The sequence below is a fragment of the Orycteropus afer genome, unplaced genomic scaffold, assembly GCF_000298275.1.
Source record: "Orycteropus afer afer isolate SDZICR_OR568_19922 unplaced genomic scaffold, OryAfe1.0 scaffold00058, whole genome shotgun sequence".
In the NCBI taxonomy this organism is placed as follows: domain Eukaryota; kingdom Metazoa; phylum Chordata; class Mammalia; order Tubulidentata; family Orycteropodidae; genus Orycteropus; species Orycteropus afer.
This window is the reverse complement of record NW_006921645.1, coordinates 2,545,381-2,563,640: the sequence shown is the minus strand read 5'-3', so window position 1 is coordinate 2,563,640 and position 18,260 is coordinate 2,545,381. Positions and strand designations below refer to the sequence as shown.

General features: G+C 37.9%; 1 protein-coding gene across 1 annotated transcript in view; it reads left to right on the top strand.

Annotated features, from left to right (window-relative positions):
• Positions 1 to 15,563, top strand: part of LAPTM4A (lysosomal protein transmembrane 4 alpha) — a 50,864-nt gene extending 35,301 nt beyond the window's left edge. Inside the window, exons 2-7 of the mRNA XM_007939252.2 lie at positions 5,023 to 5,143; positions 7,277 to 7,353; positions 7,456 to 7,578; positions 9,112 to 9,207; positions 9,662 to 9,760; positions 15,489 to 15,563. Coding sequence (XP_007937443.1) covers positions 5,023 to 5,143; positions 7,277 to 7,353; positions 7,456 to 7,578; positions 9,112 to 9,207; positions 9,662 to 9,760; positions 15,489 to 15,563 — 591 coding nt within the window. The remainder of the gene's footprint in view (positions 1 to 5,022; positions 5,144 to 7,276; positions 7,354 to 7,455; positions 7,579 to 9,111; positions 9,208 to 9,661; positions 9,761 to 15,488) is intronic.
• Positions 15,564 to 18,260: the final 2,697 nt, after the last annotated feature.

Here is an 18,260-nt window from a genome sequence, read left to right as displayed (position 1 = left end):
GGGTTCAAGGCTCTTTTCCCCTTCCCTGCTCTTCCCACCTGCTACTCTGGCGTCCCTGTGTTGTCTCTCCTCACGTGTAAGCCTGGGGCTGACTGCTCTTCTGTCCGGGTTACTTTCTTTGTGTATTCAATTGGTGACTGTATGTTGGTGTGATTCACCCAGATGTTGTTGTTGTTGTTGTTGTTGTTTAAAATACATCCTTTATTGTGTTTGATATATTCAAGTGAGCAGGGCTTGTGTACTCTATTCGCTAGTTTGGTAGCATAGTGCCTAAGGCACTTGACTGCTAACCAGAAGGCTGGCAATTCAAACCCAACAGCCACTCCTCAGAAGGAAGACTGGGCAATCTACTTCCGTAGTGATACTGCCTCAGCAACGCAAGGAGGGGTCAGGGGTCACTGTGAGTCGGTTCCATCTCAACATAACAACAACAACAGGCACTCACCACCTGTCTTTTGGTGGGTTTGATCAAGGATGGGAATGTGCGCACAGATCTCTGTTAGCTGTTCATATAGAGCAGTTAATGGCAGGTTGGGCTGGTAATGGCTACCATCTGTGGTTGACCCATTGGTACAGAAGCAGGTAGTGGCCCTTAATAGTGGATGGAGCTGCAGGAGGTGCAAATGTGCCTGGGTAGTTTGGGCACGATTGTTTTCTGGCCTCCACCCACCAGTATGATTGCCGGTACTGCTCTTCAGCAAGTGGAGCCAATTATCAGATTGCTGCCCAATCAGAATGCCACTTGCAAATATCAAAACAGCTGTGCCCTCAGGCCAGTCAACAATCCAGAGCTGCTTCTGTCACACCATTCACTGTTTTCATCCAGTGTCTTTTACTCACCACCCACCCACCCACTGCCATCGAGTCCATTCTGACTCATAATGACCCCCATAGGGTTTCCAAGGCTATAAATCTTATGGAAGTAGACTGCCTTGATTTCTTCCACAGAGTGGCTGGTGGGTTCAAACCTCCAATCTTTGGTTAGCGCCCAGTGCCCTAACCACAGTGCCACCAGAGTGCCTTAAAACCAAAGTCATTGCCATTGAGTCAAATTCTCACTCACAGCTACCCTTTAGGAAGAGTAGACTGGACCTGTAGGGTTACTAAGTAAGTAGATTGCCTCATTGTTCTGTGAGTGGCTGGTGGGTTTGAACTGCCAACCTTTTGGTTAGCAGACAAATGATTTAACCACTATGCCACTGCTTCTACTAGTCAGTATAACTATTAATTGGGGATACATCTTGCCAATGTGATTGCTAATTGCATGTCCTCTTAGTAGTTAAAGGATAAAGGGCCATGCCTGTGAACAATGAAAGAAAAAGGGCACACCACTGAACATGCTTATTTGGAAAATAAAGTATAAATATTTCACAGCCTTCTTTTGGAAGCCCTCTTCTTCCTCTTGAAGTTATCTAGGGGTGCTTATAAGCTGACTCGATGGCAAACAACAACAGATCTAGAGCACCCCATCCTGTTACACCTGAAAGGCTGCAGGCCTAGACTACCCCATCCGTTCTGGCAGAACATGGAGACCTAGTTAATCTCCTATGCCAACCACAGAGACAGACCACGATACCAAGTGTTGCCTATAGGTGTGACTTGCTAGAGCAAGTATAGTGCTTTTTTAGCTTCTGTAAAAGTCTGCTTGCAAAGGCTGAGTCCTAGTTGAAGCTCCCTGAGCGGATGAGGCCTAACCACAATGCCGAGGAGTTTCTTTACAGGTGTTATTTGCTAAATTAAGTTTAACGTTGCTTTCTGCTTCTGTAAAAGATTGCTTGCAAAGGATAGAAAAGAGACATTCAATATTACACCCCGCCCGCTTATGGGTTTTGTCTTTATAAACCCTGTGAAGCTGCTCTTCTGGGTTGAGAATCCTTTCTGGCATGAGCTACCTCTCGACCCTGGAAGTAAAGGACTTAAAGCTCGATTATGTCTCAGAATGGTTGGCAACTCCGTATAGTCCATCTCACCTTTAATATGTGACATGGTTAGCAGTCAGAGGCCTTAGGCACTACACCACCAAAGCTCTTTAGCACATGTTATAGGTTATTTATTTATTTAAAATTACTACTAATGGGGTTCTAACATCCCTTGAAAATACAAAATTTCAGATTTTGACAAAGGGGTGCAAATTCTGTGAACCTTGGATATGGTAGTCTAATTCCATTGTTTGGTAAGATTTGTCCGTTGAGTCATTTAAAGGACTGTTGATGAGCACTTAAAAGAAGTGAATACCTCCAGGAATACTGCAGGGGTTCGCCAGCAGCTGTAACCCAATACCCAAACCTGTTGCCACTGAGCCAATTCCAACTTCCAGTGACCCTTCAGGACAGAGTAGAACTGCTCCATAGGGTTTCTGAGGCTATGATCTTTACAGAAGCAGACTATCTCATCTTTCTCTTGTGGAGCACCTGGTGGGTTCCATCTGCCAACCTTTTGGTTAGCAGCTAAGTACTTAATCCCACTGCACCATCAGGGTTCCTTCTAATAACTACAGACATGATTGACTTCCTTTTTTAATGGAGTTATAACCCTAATGGAGTAAGAAAATTCATCAGATGTTAAGATGAGGTTTGAGCAATTAAGTTTGACAAAGTCTCAAGATGTTCCTGTAGACTAAATGAAGAATAGAATTATATTTAGAGATTGCTGATTAATGGGAAGAAGACAGACTCTGCAACTTTATCCTTAGTCTTACTCTCTTTTACCACTGATTTAGATGGATTTCATCCATCTAAATGATTACATGCTGGTCAGATTTTCAAATGCAGGAAATTGAGGAAGAGAATCACCCTGGAGGATGTAAAAATCCAGATCCAGAAAATCTTGACAGGAAGAATGTAATTAAATTTGATTGCGAATGTATAAGGGCATATATTTAAACCTCTGGATCTTAACTGTACCTGGTACAAGTGATAGCTTAGCAGACTCAAGTGTGGAAAAGAATAGAAGTTTAGGGAGCTACTCATATGCCATCCAAACAAGTTAAAAAGCCAGTGCAAGTTCAGGCTGCATTATTTGAAATTTGTTAGTTTGAATATGAGAACTGAAATCCTTATGTATTCTGAACAGGCTGGATCTTACCTATCTTACATAGTATTATAATAAATTCTTACCCTAATTTCAGTCGCAGAGTCCCTGGGTGGTGTAAATGGTTAAGCACTTGACTACTATCCAAAAGGTTGGTGGTTCATAGAATCCACCCAGAGGTATTGAGGACCCTGTAGTTCTACTTAGCACACATGAGGTTACATAAATCAGAATTGACTTGACGGCACATAACGATAATTTAAATAGAATATCGATCAAATTTGAAGCATGAGTATAGAGAAGAGCAAAAAGGAAATAGTGAAGTAGCTAGAAAACATGGTAGTTAGAGGAACGGTTTAAGGACCTGGATATGTATTCTTGCAAAGACAATATTTGCAGATACATGGCAGCTGCCCTCAGGCATTTAGTGGAGCACTTATTTGGAAAAGGGAGCAGGCTTCTGCTTTATCATCTCAAAAGATAGAGTGAAGACCAATAAGTGAAAGTTAAGGAGATAGGTGAAATCTTGAAAACTCTTCAGAATATTTGAGTCTAGTGTGAAAAAGGGTATTTTTATCTTATATCCTGCATGGGGGAGTACTGTGGAGGGGTTTCAGGCTCTGATTGATAAATATATTGGATAAACTGTGGTTTCCTCAAACCTAGAAATCCTGAGATAAGCATATGAATAAATGTTACTCTAAACATGAACAATTTGTAATGACCCCTTACTTTTAATGCTTGTGCCATTTTATTCTGTTGTTTGTGTTGACACAGAATTAACTACCTTGTTTCTAAAAGGGTTAAAATTAAGTTTATGAAAATTTATTTTATTATTTTTCCTTCACCCAAGTTAATGCGTGTCTACTCCCTAGTTAGTGGTTTACCCTCTCTTTCCTGCCCACCCCTGGTAACCATCAAAGAATATTTCTTTTTTGTGAAACCCTTTTCTTGACTTTTTACATTAATGGTCTTATACAATATTGGTTGTTTTGTGATTGACTGACTTCACTCAGCATAATGGCCTCTAAGTTCTCCCATGTTATGAGATGTTTTGCAGATTTATCATTATTCGTTAATGTTACATAGCATTCCATTATGTGTATTTACCATAGTTTATTGATCCATTCCTCTGTTGATGGGCATTTCCGTTGTTTCCATCTTTTTGCTTTTGTGAATAGTGCTGTGATAAACAAGGGTGTGCATGTATCTGTTCATGTCATGGCTATTTCTCTAGGATACATACCTAATAGTGGGATTGCTGGTTCATGTGGTATTTCTATTTCCAGCTTTTTAAGGAAGCCCTGGCCATTTTTTACAGTGGTTGCACCATTTTACAGTCCTTCCAGCAGTATGTAGAATTCCAGTCTCTCCCATCCTCGCCAGCATTTGTTGTTTTCTGGTTTGTTTTGAACTTTGATATTTGTGCTGGGGTGAGATGATAATCTCATTGTTTTGATTTACATGTCTCTAATGGATGATGTCCGACTCGATGGCACACAACAACAATGGATGATGGGGAACTCTGGTAGCATAGTGCCTAAGGCATTTGACTGCTAACCAGAAGGCAGGCAGTTCAAACCCACTGGCCACTCCTCAGAAGGAAGGTTGGGCTATCTACTTCCATAGTAATACTGCCTCGGAAACCCAAGGAGGGGTTGCTATGAGTCGGATCTGACTGGATGGCAGTGGGTTAATGGATGATGGTCCTGAGCATTTCTTCATGTTTGTTAAATGTCTGGTGAAAGTGTCTGTTCATATCTTCTGCCCATTTTTTAATTAGGTTCTTTGTTGCTAAGTGAAACACTTATATTTAAGCTATTCTCATAATGGTAATTGTGTATTGTTCTTTCTCTCAGGTAGTCCACCACTGTTTTATATCTATTTCTTCAAGTGAAATGTATTTAAATATGAGAAAACGTCTAAAAACTATCCTAAAGACTGCTTCCTGATTTATGATTAATGTATTCAATAAAATGTAATCTTTCACAGGTGGTAAACCTATTGATGGCAATTTTGCTGACTGTGGAGGTGACTCATCCAAACTCATTGCCAACTGTCAACATTCAGTATGAAGTCATTGGTAATTACTATTCATCTGAGAGGATGGCTGGTATGTTCAGTTGTAAAGAAAATGTCCACTGCTAATTTGTGTATGTGTATAAAACTGTACATTTAGAGCTTAATTGATTAAATCTTGCTTAAGTTAATCCATTTACTAAGGGCAGGGAAATAGTTAAATTGAGTTTTTCAGAGGATTACAATAGAGGGTTTCTATGCAGAAAATGTAAGTTTTTAGAGAAGTATCTATAGATTACCTGTCAGGTACCAGGAGGAGAATTTACAAAAGAAGTCTTTGAGCATCAGTTGACAATAAGGGGTCATTACATCAGTTGTTGAAGATGAGTGATTTGCTTGTGGGTCAAATAAGCTATTACACTAAAATAGCAAATAGGAGTTGTTTGAATACTTGGTAATACCTTTTGCTCATGGTCACAATTCTTGATACATTCTTATTTAGATGAAGAAGACTTGATGGTGGGGTTCAATATAGACTAATCCTAGACCATTCACATTAATTGTGTTTTTAAATCTTCCTTGATAACATTTTTTTTAATTATAATTTATCTTTCCCTAAAATACAGATGTAAAAATATTCTAGTTGAGTTTTGTATTATAAATTACATTGGAAATTTAATATTTGAACAGAAATTCATGCCTTAGACTCTTCATAAGCAATTTAAATGCAGAGTCTTCTGATTTATATAATGTAATTCTTTAATTTTGTTTTCAAACATAATAGAAACACGCCTTTTGGCATTTATTTTTATTTATTTTTAAATTTATTTTTATTTAAAAACCAAAAGGAACAATACATTACACTTTAGCTTCTGTCAGTTGTTAGGCATCTTTTGATATTTTCAAAATTTCAATTAACTTGCTAATGTCAATATTTTCCCTTACCATGTGTTCAAGTAATTTCTTTTAGAACAATCAGCAAAAGGCTTGTTCCTTTGAGGCAGAAGTTAAAGATGTTCCAATGTCCAAGTTTTCCAAACTGCTGTACCACTCCATTATCTCTAACATCAGTTCCTCCTCCTCCACTCAGTACTTTCCCTTCTGTCTTAGGGTTCCTTATTTCACTTTAAAGTCTCGCAGAACTCACATACTGCCAAGGAGATGGCTTACATGATGGTGGCATGAATTCTTCTCCCTAAGTGGCATTGCATATACTGCAGCAAGGCAGTCCTTTACATCCTTAATAACTAGCTTCTGTATCTCCTGTAAGAAAATTTAAGAGAGTTATTCTTAGTTTAGTGCCAAATACTGACATTGTGTTGACCAGTGATGAGATAGTGCTGTGAATATTCAGTTACTTCTAATCATTTATCCTTAGTAATGCCCTTCAGGTTCTTAGCATATGTGCAGAGTCACAGAATCAACTATCAGTATGTGCTCAGAAACTCAACAAATCAAATGTGGTTCAGTATCGTTTGCGGTTACTAGAGTGTTTTGTAAGAAAATTAGTGAGCATAGATTAAAAGGGAGAAATAGAACAACCTAAGAAAGAGTTGAGAGGAATGAAGAAGAAAATAGAGCCGTTTAGCAGAGAAGCCATGGTGAAGGAATATGGAGAAATGAGTTGAATGTTACTTTCTGGGTGTTGGAGAAGGCGTTGAGATGGGATTATGGAGAACCTTGAATTTCAAGACCAAGATGTATTTTATCTGGCAAGAGGTGGCATCTATATATAGCATTCTTTAGGATACCTGGCTTAAGCAAATACCAGCCTCTCCTCCACTTAAACTCTGTTTATCTCACAAGATCCAGCTCAGTATCTTTTTTTTTTTTTTTTTTTTCCCTGATTCTCCAGGCAGTGTTAATGATTTCTCTCTTTTTGGCACTTACCACATTGGATTGTAATCATCTGTTTGCACGTCTGTAGAGTCTTAGACTTTTAAGAACAGGGGAGACCTGTCTCTGTAGCAGAGAACCTGGCTCATATGCTTTCTTAAATAAGTGTCAGTGAATTGTTGTAGCAATTTAAAAAATAAGAGCTTTGCTTGAATTTCTGATGGTGTATTACTTAAAGCTAATACTTAGAGAATTGGGTTTTGTTTTTTTTTTATCCCCATGCTCTCGTGGCCTTAGAACATTTTTAAGAAGCTAGCTTTTAAATATTGTCAAGAAGAATTTTTCTTTTTGTGTATGTAGCTTAATTAGATTTTTGTTTTTGTTTTCTTAGATAATGCCTGTGTTCTTTTTGCCGTCTCTGTTCTTATGTTTATAATCAGTTCAATGCTGGTATATGGAGCAATTTCTGTAAGTATCCCATATTTTCAGCTTTTAGTGTTTGAGTTTTACTGAATGGTACTTAGTAATTTCATGTATGTAATATAATGTTGTTGTTATTTTTTTCTACAGTATCAAGTGGGTTGGCTGATTCCATTCTTTTGTTACCGCCTTTTTGACTTCGTTCTCAGTTGCCTGGTTGCTATCAGCTCTCTTACTTATTTGCCAAGAATCAAAGAATATCTGGATCAATTAGTAAGTGTGTATGCTAGTAAAACTTGAAGTGAAGTATTTACTCTAAGTAAAATAATTAAATTATAATTCTGAATCTGACTTCAAACCAAAATCAAACCCATTACTGTCAAGTCAGTTCTGAGTCATAACTACTCTGAGTAATTGTGATGAATGCTGGTAAGGGAAAGTGCCTTTGCTGCTATGTTGTGTGGCTATCGCAAGGGTTACCAGATGTGGGCTAGGATGTGAGATTTGGATTGTACTCAGAAAGATGAATAGGAATTAAGGGAAGTACAGAAGAACATGTTCCAGGTAAAAAGGACCCTGAGGCAGCTAGGGGCATGGTATAGTCTGGGCAGTAAAGGATGGCTATGATGGCTGTTATACAGAGTGAGGGGAAGCTGCACACGATGAGTCAAGAGAGGAAGCTGAGTGCAAGGCCTGCTGCCTGGTCAGCTACAGTCAGAAGCTTCCTAAGCACTGCTCTTTGCAACCATGACATCTCTGGCTGAAACTGGCAAGTAATGTCTCACTGCCTTCAGAATAATTCTAGAATCCTTAGTGTAGTCTTCTGCTTTGAGCTGATCCTTTTTTTTTTTTTTTTTTCCTTTTAATTACTGATCAAGGCTTTAAGGAAGAATCTTTGTCCCAGTGAGACACTTAGCTAGGGTTTTTGGTTTGGGGTATGGGTCTTTTTTCTTTTTCTTTTCTTCAGTCATTTGAGACTTCTGTGCTTGTGCTGCTTGTGAAAGTGAAATTATTAGAGCCCTTGAGTTGACAAATACCCTTCTTCCTGAGCTTGCACATGGAAAATGCTAACTAAATATCTGACTGAATATAGCTGATCGTTCTCAGTTGAAGATACTGTGTCTGCAGCAAATCATGTAATCTTGCCGGGTTTTATAACCATTAGTATGCGTCCTTTTTCACATGTGCCTACATACTGGCTTTTTGAAAAATTATTTTTCCCCATGAAGGACTAATTGGCCAGTGTAATTTACATAAATCTCAGCACCTTCTAAATTAATGACTCAGTGACCCAGGGTCAAATTGAGGGTCTTGTACAGGAGGTAGCATTTTTCTTAAGGCCAGAAAAATGTAAAATAGTGAAAAGTAGAGAGAAAATGACTTAGTTTAAACTTTTAGGAGTGATCTGGGCATTCAAACAAGTGTATTTTGACTAATAAAATAGCATTAATGGTGATTAGACATAAAAGCACTTAGTGTTGAACGCTATAGTTTTGTATTAGAGTATCAATTCTGACTTCAGTCCCTTTGTTTGTATTCTTAGTATGCTCTTTAGTTACCACAAATTACATTTTTAGGAGCTCTGGTAGCATAGTGGCTAAAGCACTTGACTGCTAACCAGAAGGCTGGCAGTTCAAACTCACCAGCCACTCCTCGGAAGGAAGGTTGGGCAATCCTACTTCTGTAGTGATACTGCCTTGGAAACCCAAGGAGGGGTCGCTATGAGTTGGGGCCGACTCGATGGCACATAACAACAACAACAACAACATCACTGAATTATAAATATACGTGTCTGTTTTTCAATAGCCTGATTTTCCCTACAAAGATGACCTCCTGGCATTAGATTCCAGTTGCCTCCTGTTCATTGTTCTTGCATTCTTTGTCTTATTCATTATCTTTAAGGTAAGTTGATAACTAAATCTTTTGGCAGGGGTGGGGGCAGTTAGGTTGTGACACTGCCTATCTAAATCTTTTGCCTCCTTTATCCTCTTGGTGGGTTGTAGTAGATTGACAGTTTATGGTCATAGTGTTTACTCCAGCCCAATAGCATATCACTTCTAGAGATAGTCCCTTCCTCTTACTACCAGGGGGTGGTTGGAGTTTCAAGAGCCTTCCTAGCTATAAGGAACATTATTATGTTTTTGGACGTGGTTCATGATCTAGAATGACAATGCCTAATTTCTAAGGCTCAGAAACAAAGGCCTGTCCTTTGCTAAGTCCAGATGGATGTCAGTTTCCATCTCCATAGAGAAGATGTTAGGAAAACATAAATTACCTTAACTTTAGGGTTCTACAGACCAAGCAAGTAGTCTTTTAAATTTCTAGCGTATATAAAATGCTGTTTTTACTCTTTCAGGCTTATCTAATAAACTGTGTTTGGAATTGTTATAAATACATCAACAACAGAAACTTGCCAGAGATTGCTGTGTACCCTGCCTTTGAAGCACCTCCACAGGTTAACTGCCTTTTAATATATTAAAACTTCATTGGTCGTTGATTGTTTCCAAGAAAGAACCTAGATCTTGACTTTCTCTTTTACACCATAACTGCTCTTTAGGAATGGCCTGCTTAGATCCATAAGATTCACCATTTCCCAGTTGGAGTCCTAGGTGTATGGGGCTAGAGAGATCTGCGCAGCTTTTCTCATCTAACTTAGCTATTAATGCTTGATTCATAAGTGACCTCCTGGAATGTTTGGTTTGTGGAGGAGAGCATACAGGAAGCATAGAAATATAAGCCATGCCAGACTCATACCTCTGGGGTTTTAAGGATGGATGATAAGGATAGAAGATACCAAAGGTTGAAACTTGCATTAAAATATATAGAGAGAGAGATCTCCAAGGGGGCGCTGATCTTCTTGGGAGAGATGAATGCACTGCATTCTATGAGTCTATAGGGCAGTTCCCTAATTACTGCTGTGAATCTTCAATATCTTTTCAGTATTTCAAATTGCAGAATATATGTGGCCCATAGAGGGCCAGCTTGTCATACTCTAAGTCACTTAGGCTAGAATGCCATTCTCCTGCCTAGCTTTATCCTTTACCCTATAAGGCATGTTTATACTTCCAGACCCTTTGACTACAAACAGAAGGTTCTGATGAAATTCAGGATCTAGCGTCTTACTGGACACTTGTGGTGTAGCATGGTGCGGATGTCAAGTGGGGCCCCCTTACTTACATCCTGAACCCCTGATGTGTAATTGGCACCGTACTCTGTCAGTCACACTGGAAGAAGGAGTGGTGCATATTACCTGTCAAGGAATCCTGACAGCCTTAGGCCCAAATCAGAAGCATAAATTCTGGCTGCCTTCCACCCACCTACCATCCAATACTTCCATCTCTCCCTAGCCACCCCCCTCTTTTTTTTTTCCCCCTTAATTTTTATTGTGATTTGGGTGAAAGTTTACAGAGCTAATTCAGTTTCAGTTTCCATACAGCACCTCACATGCACTTTGTTTCATGACATTGACTACAATTGCCCACAATGCAACAGCTCTCTTCCCACTTCCCCATAGTTACCTCTTCCTTTTGTCTTTCCTCCTATGCACTCCTGCCCCCAGAGCTGTCCCCTATGCATGCACAACCCATCTATTCTTCCATGATTGATCTCTCCAAGCAGTGTATCTACCCAATGTAAATGTTCGGTTTATGTGGCTATCTTTTGTTTGGCTGGAAGCTAGAGGAGTAAGTTCAATTCCAGACCTGAAGGGCAGCTATGGGCCCTAGTCTCAGGGGTTCCATCAGGCTCTGTCAGACCAGCAAACCTGGTGTCTCCCCCTCCCCTTTTTATTTTTTAAATGATTTTGAGTTTTGTTCCATATTGTTCTCCCACTCTGTCCGGGATCTCCTACATAGCTTCCCCTCTGAATAGTTGACAGTGGTAGCCAGGCACCATCTAGTTCTTCTGATCTCATAGTTGTATAGACTGAAGATCACATGGTTTACGAGTCGCTCAGATTTATTGTTTCCATGCATCTTCATTCTTCTTTGCCCTGGATGAGGAGAGACCCGTCGTTACATCTAGATGGCCACTTGCAAGCTTTTGAGATCCCAGTCACTGTCCACCTGTAGATGATTGTTTGCCTTCACTGACAACACAGTATTGCATATGCAGAGGGGTTCATCTTTGTTCATCAGTGCCACCATGTTGATCAATCATATTTGGCACATTGCCCTTCCTTTTACCCAAATCAATACTTGTCTCTACCTATCTAACAGTATTCTCTCCCCTCTCCTCCCACCCCTGGTAACCAACAAAGAAAATTTTCTTCCATATTTTCTTCCTTGACTTTTTACAGTAACAGACTAATACAATATTTGTCCTTCTGTGATTGATTTATTTCACTCAGCATAATGTCCTCTAAGTTCATCCACATTATTCAGTGTTTTGCAGGTTCTACGTTATTCTTTAGGGTTGCATAGTATTTCATTGTGTGGATGGGTACCTAGGTTGTTTGCGTCTTTTTGCTGTGGTAAACAGTGCTGGGTCAAATGGCATTTCTAATTCTAACTTTTTAAGGAATTACCATATTGCTTTCCACAGTGGTTGTATCATTTGACAGTCCCGCCAGCAGTATATGAGAGTCCCAGTCTCTCCACATCCTCGCCAGCATTTGTTATTTTCTGTCTTGTTGGACTTTGCCATTAGTGCTGGGGCAAGTTGGTATCTCATTGTTTTGATTTGCATCTCTCTAATTGCTAATGATGGTGAGCATTTCTTCATGTGTTTATTGGCCTCCTTAATATCCTCTTTGGTGAAGTATCTGTTCATGTCTCCTGACCATTTTTTAATTAGATTATTTGTCTTTTTGTTGCTGAGGTGTTGGAGTTTTTTATAAATTTTAGACCTAAGTCCCTTGTCAGACATGTTGTTGCCCAATATTTTTTCCCAATCTTTAGGTTCTCTTTTGACTCTTTTGGAGAAGTCTTTGGAAGCACATAAAAAATTTAATTTTTAGAAGGGTCCCAATCATCTGGTTTCTCTTCTGCTGTTTGCGCATTTTGGGTTTTGCTTGATAGTCTATATATGCCATATATTAGGAACCCCAAATTTGCCCCGAGCTTTTCCTTGAGGAACTATATAGTTTTAAGTTTCACATTTAAGTCTTTAGTCCATCTGGAGTTAGTTTTTGTGTGTGGTGTGAGATAAGATCTTGTTTCATTTTTCTGCAAACAGATAATCCAGTTTTGCCAGCACCATTTGTTAAACAGACATTCTCTTCCCCATGTAATGGCTTTCAGCTTTTTATCAAAGATCAGCTGAACATAGGTCAGTGGCTCTATTTCTGGGTTCTTAATTCTATTCAGTCAGTCTATGTGTCTGTCATTATACCAGTACCAGGCAGTTTTGACTGCTGTGGCTGTATAGTAGGTTTTGAGATCCGGCAGTGTGAAATTTCCTATTTTGTTCTTTTTCAGTGGTGCTTTGCTTATCCGAGGTCTCTTTCCTTTCCATATGAAGTTAGTGATTGGTTTTTCCATATCCTTAAAGAATGTTGATGGGATCTGGATTAGGATTGCATTAAATGTAGAGATTGGTTTGGGTAGAATTGATATTTTCACAATGTAGAATCTTCCTATCCATGCATGGTATGTTCTTCCATTTATGTAGATCTCTCATGGTTTCTTGAAGTAGTCTTTTACAGTTTTCTTTGTACAGGTCTTTTGTGTCCCTGGTAAGATTTATTCCCAAGTATTTTATTTTTTTGGTAACTATCGTAAATGGTATTGATTTCCTTATTTCCTTTTCAGCAATCTCTTTGGTGGTATAGAGTAATCCGACTGATTTTTTGGATGTTGATCTTGTATCCTGCCACTATGCTAAATTTCTCAACTAGTTCCAGTAATTTTTTGACTGAGTCTTTTGGATTTTGTAGGTACAGGATTGTATCATCAGCAAATAGGGACAGTTTGACTTCTTCCTTACCAATTTGAATGCCTTTAATTTCCCTTTCTTGCCTTACTGCCCTGACTAGGACTTCCAGTACGGTATGAATAGAAGTGGTGATACAGGGCATCTTTGGTTCCTGTTTGCAAGGGAAATGGTTTCAGTCTATTTTGAGAATAATGTTGGCTGTTGGTTTTGCATAGATGTCCTTTATTATGTTGAGGAATGTCCCTCCTATTCCTATTTTGCTGAGACTTTTGATCAGGAATGGGTGTTGGATTTTATCAAATGCCTTTTCTGCATTGACTAATATGATCACATGGTTCTTTCCCTTTGTTTGATTTATGTGGTGGATGACGTTGATTGTTTTTCTAATGCTGAACTATCCTTGCATACCTGGTCATAATGAACTATGTTTTTGATATGTTGTTGGAATCTATTGGCTAAGATTTTGTTGAAGATTTTTGCATCTATATTTGAGGGATATTGATCTCTAGTTTTCCTTTTGAGTGATGTCTGCTTGGTTTTGGTATCAAGGTTATACTTGCTTCATAAAATGATTTATGGAGAATTCCATCCTTTTCTATGTTTTGGAATAGTTTGAGTAGGATTAGTGCAGTTCTTCTCTGAATGTTTTGTAGAATTCTCCAGTGAAATGGTCTGGGCCAGGATATTTTTTTGTTGGTAATGTTTTTATGACCTGTTCAGTTTATTCTTTTGTTGTGGGTCTGTTCACCTTTTCCATCTCAGTCTGTGTTAATTTAGGTGAGTAGTGTGTTTCTAGAAATCTGTCCATTTCTTCCAGATTTTCAGATTGATTTGTATATAGTTCTTCATAGTATCCTGATAATATCCTTTTTATTTCAGTTGGTTTTGTTGTGATGTTGCCCCAATTTGTTTTTTATTTGTGTTATTTGTATTCTTTTCCTCTTTTCCTTTGTGAAATTTGCCAGTGATTTGTCAATTTTATTATTCTTTTCACAGAACCAACTTTCACTCTTGATTTTTTTCTATTGTCTTTCTGTTTTCTGTTTTGTTGATTTCTGCTTGAATCTTTATTATTTCCTTCTGGTGACTGTAGGCTTTTCTTGCTGTTCTTTTTCTAATCGCTGGCGATGTTGGTTTAAAGTGTTGATTTTGGCTTGCTCTTCTTTTTTGATGTGTGCATTTATTGCTATAAATTGACCTCTGATCACTGCTTTTGCTGTGTCCCAAAGATTTTGGTATGTTGTGTTTTCATTTTTGTTTGATTCAAGGAATTTTTTAATTTCATTTTTTATTTTTTCTATTACCCATTCTTAAGGAAGGTGTTCTTCAGTTTCCACGTGTTGACCTTTTTCCATTGATCTTCCTGTTGTTGATTTCTAATTTGATAGCATTGTGATCTGAAAAGATGCTTTGCAGTATTTCAGTATTTTTCAATTTATCAAGACTTGCTTTTTGGCTTAACATATGGTCTACCATGGAAAATGTTCCATGTGCACTAGAAAAGAATGTATATTGTGATGTTGAGTGAAGTGCTCTGTAGGTGTCTGTAAGGTCAAGTTGGTGGGTTGTGAGGTCTGACTTAAATGTTTTGGGGCTTTTTCATTGGGTCCATAGATATTTATTATGGTTATATCTTCTTGTTCAGTTGGTCCTTTAATAGATGTCTTTATATGATGTCCTCCTTTGTCTTTTATGGTGGATTTTGTCTTAAAGTCAGTTTTATCAGAAATTAATATTGCCACTCTTGCTCTTATTTGGTTGTCACTTGCTTGATATATCTTTTTCCAACCTTTGATTTTTAGTTTCTTTGTGTCTGTGTCTATAAGGTGTGTCTCTTATAGACAGCATATTGGTTGGGTGGAGTGTTTTCTTACCAGTCTGCTGGATAAGAAGGAGAGCTCTCCATCTCTTGAGTGGTGCATATAATCCATTGACGTTCAGTATAATTATTGACAAATATAAATTGGTTGCTGTCATTTTGTTATGTTTTTTTCATGGTATTTTCCCTGGTTTCTTTGATCCATATAATTTTCTGTGAGCTCATTATGTTTATGGATTGTGTTATCATCTCCTTTGTTTCTGTTGTTTTAGTATTTGTTCCCTAGCACTCTTGGATCAGATATCTCACTTGCATGAAAAGTTTCATGTTGCTCAATCCACTCTACTTTCAGGAACGTTTAGCTAACAGTTTCTTCAGCTATTCTATTTATGTTTATATACCCTGATTTAAGATATGAAATCTCAAAGCTGAAATAATTCAGAAAATTTTAAAGGATAATTGAGTCTGATACATATTTTTCTCTTTTTAGTACATTTTGCCAACTTATGAAATGGCAGTGAAGATGCCTGAAAAAGAACCACCGCCTCCTTACATACCTGCCTGAAGAAATTCTGCCTTTTCAATAAACCCTATACCAGCTTTTTGTCTTGTTTATTTTACAGAATGCTGCAATACAGGGCTCTTCAAACTTATTTGATATAAAATACATTTTATTCATTTAAGCATTTGTTTTCAAAACACTAAGGAGCTTTTTGGACATCTTTTCAAAGTAATTTTTTGTTATTGTTGTTAAGTCTATACATTTAACTAGTTTTTGCAGACAATCTGGGTTAGGTAGGAATAAAGTGCCATTGTTGGCTGTTATTTGGGGGGCGGGAAGGGAGTATTCTCCATATATTTTCTTTTATAACTTTGCACTTTCTTTATATAATAGTTTGCATTATGGTTATTAGCTGCGCTGGATACTTTCAGGAAGAATGAATAAAATATTTAGAGTGAGTGAATTGGGTATAAGACCTGAAGTTTTCAGTGAAGAAACAAAAAATATATCACATTTTGACTTGACTGTGTAAGATGACGGTTGCATGTTTCTAATTTGTATTTTCCAACTTTGTGATAAGATGCTTTAATAAATCTCTTAAATATTTACTGTCTGTTTTTTTTTTGTTGTTGTTGTTTGTTTAATTATCTTTGTTGATAAAACATTTCCATTATACTGAAATTAGACTGCCCAGGTTTTATCCGCTACTTTGAGAATACAGTGCTAGACTTTTCATTAGAAAGCAATTCTTTAATCTAGTAACTCAGAACTGTTGTTTCAAGTTACAGTGAAGATACAGCTTCAGTCACAGACCAGAAATTCATATTGATAGATTATTTAAAAAAAAACTCCATGATAGTAAGCTATGTTTTTATGCTGTCATTGTTTAGTTAAGTAATTAATTCATAGAGAATTGCTGAAGTTAAAATGCATCAGTTGATCTCGGGGGAACCAAAAGAGTAAGAAGAAGCAAAGACCCCACAACTTAAATTTTCGCCTGAAAATATTCCACTTTGTGTCTTGCTAAGGATGCACCAATTGTGGCTTTACCCATACCCATGTAGCCCCATTTACAATTTATAATTTCTCTAAAGGTGGAGAATTGTTTGGCTACAATCTCACTTAAATAATACCGCCCACCATAACCACAAAACAATGAAAAACTTTTATTTAGAAAAGTATAGCTAGTAGAATACCTAATTTCCAGTAAGGAAAGATATTTTAGTGATTTCTTTATGGCTTTAAAACATTTCAAAATCAGGGAAGTCTCTGGGTTAGGGTTAACTTTATTTAAAAAAAAAAAAAAAAAACTGAAGTGGACATCTCGTAATACGAGACCATGAAAGTTTTCTTAGTTATCATTGATTTTTTTTTTTTTTTTTTAACTCCATGGTCTTCATTGAAGAAGATTCCTAAGTAATTATTAGGTATTAACCAAACTGTCCTTAGGCCTTACTGTTGATGTGTTAACTTCAAACATTTGAACATGTCAGGACCCTGACCAGGTGGGACTCAGTGCGCAACCAAGTTCAGTAGGTCCAACTGGGTATTCTAACTTTGGGGTGGAAATGCTGAGCCATACTAACTTTCAATCATTACTTCATTTGAAGTCCATTTTATTTGCTGGAAAAGGATGCACATCTTAGAGGTCACAATGTGTTAATCATCTCCGAAAAGGGAAGGAAAAAATTGTGACTAATAAGGGGTAACTATTCTAGCAGAAATCTGTCACACAACAGTTAAATATCCTAGTAAATATGCCAAAGATGTTTGCTTTAAAAAGTTAATTTGTTCTCACCAGTAGTGCTAGAGGAAAATTTTAGTAGGTTACTTCGTGTATTTGGTTATATAATTAAGAGAGATGGCATTGGAAGATAAAATATTTAAGTGTTTGTTTAGCATTGTATTTTGAAATACAGTTTCACCTTAAGTATGTTGTTGTGGGCCATTGAGTCAGTTCGGAAACAGCAACCCTAAAGGACAGAGTAGGACTGTCCCAGAGGGTTTCCTAGACGAATCTGTGGGAACAAATTGCAGGTCTTTCTCCAGCAGAGTGGTTAGTGGGTTTGAACCAGATTTTTCATTTGGCAGCTGCGCCCTTTAACTTCTTCACCACCATATTCTTTCATTCCTAAATTGGGATACTCACCCCACATTTCTTCAAAAATATGAGAAAACTGCCTTAAATCACAAGGTCCTGTGATCCTTTTTTAACTTCAGTATTTGCTTTCAGAACACTCATTCAAATTTGTTTATTTTTCATCTATTCAGTTTCCTTCTATAGCTGGTTTCACCTGTGTTCTAATTTTGTCCATACTGTGCTATTGTTTGGCCCTTACGTTGCTTCACATTCTCAGCATTTATTTACCACTATGAATGTGTCTTCAAAAAAGCTCTATACAATTACCACTGTATTCCCAGACCTGTCAAATGATTCCAATTGAGAGTTCCCCAAATTGAGCTCACTGGAACATACATTTTTCCTGGCATCACTGGCAAGTTAAATGTAGTATGAAGTTTATGGCTTCAAACTCCATTTCACACGCTGCATAATCTTGACACTATTCTTCCAGTCTTAGTTCTATATACAGGAGATGTGGTGTTATGTGCCATCAAGTCAGACCCGACTCAGCAACCCCTCCATGGGTTTCCAAGGCAGTATCAATATGGAAGTAGATTGCCCAACCTTCCTTCCAAGGAGTGGCTGGTGGGTTTGAACCACCAGCCTTCTGGTTAGCAGTCAGGTGCCTTAGGCACTAT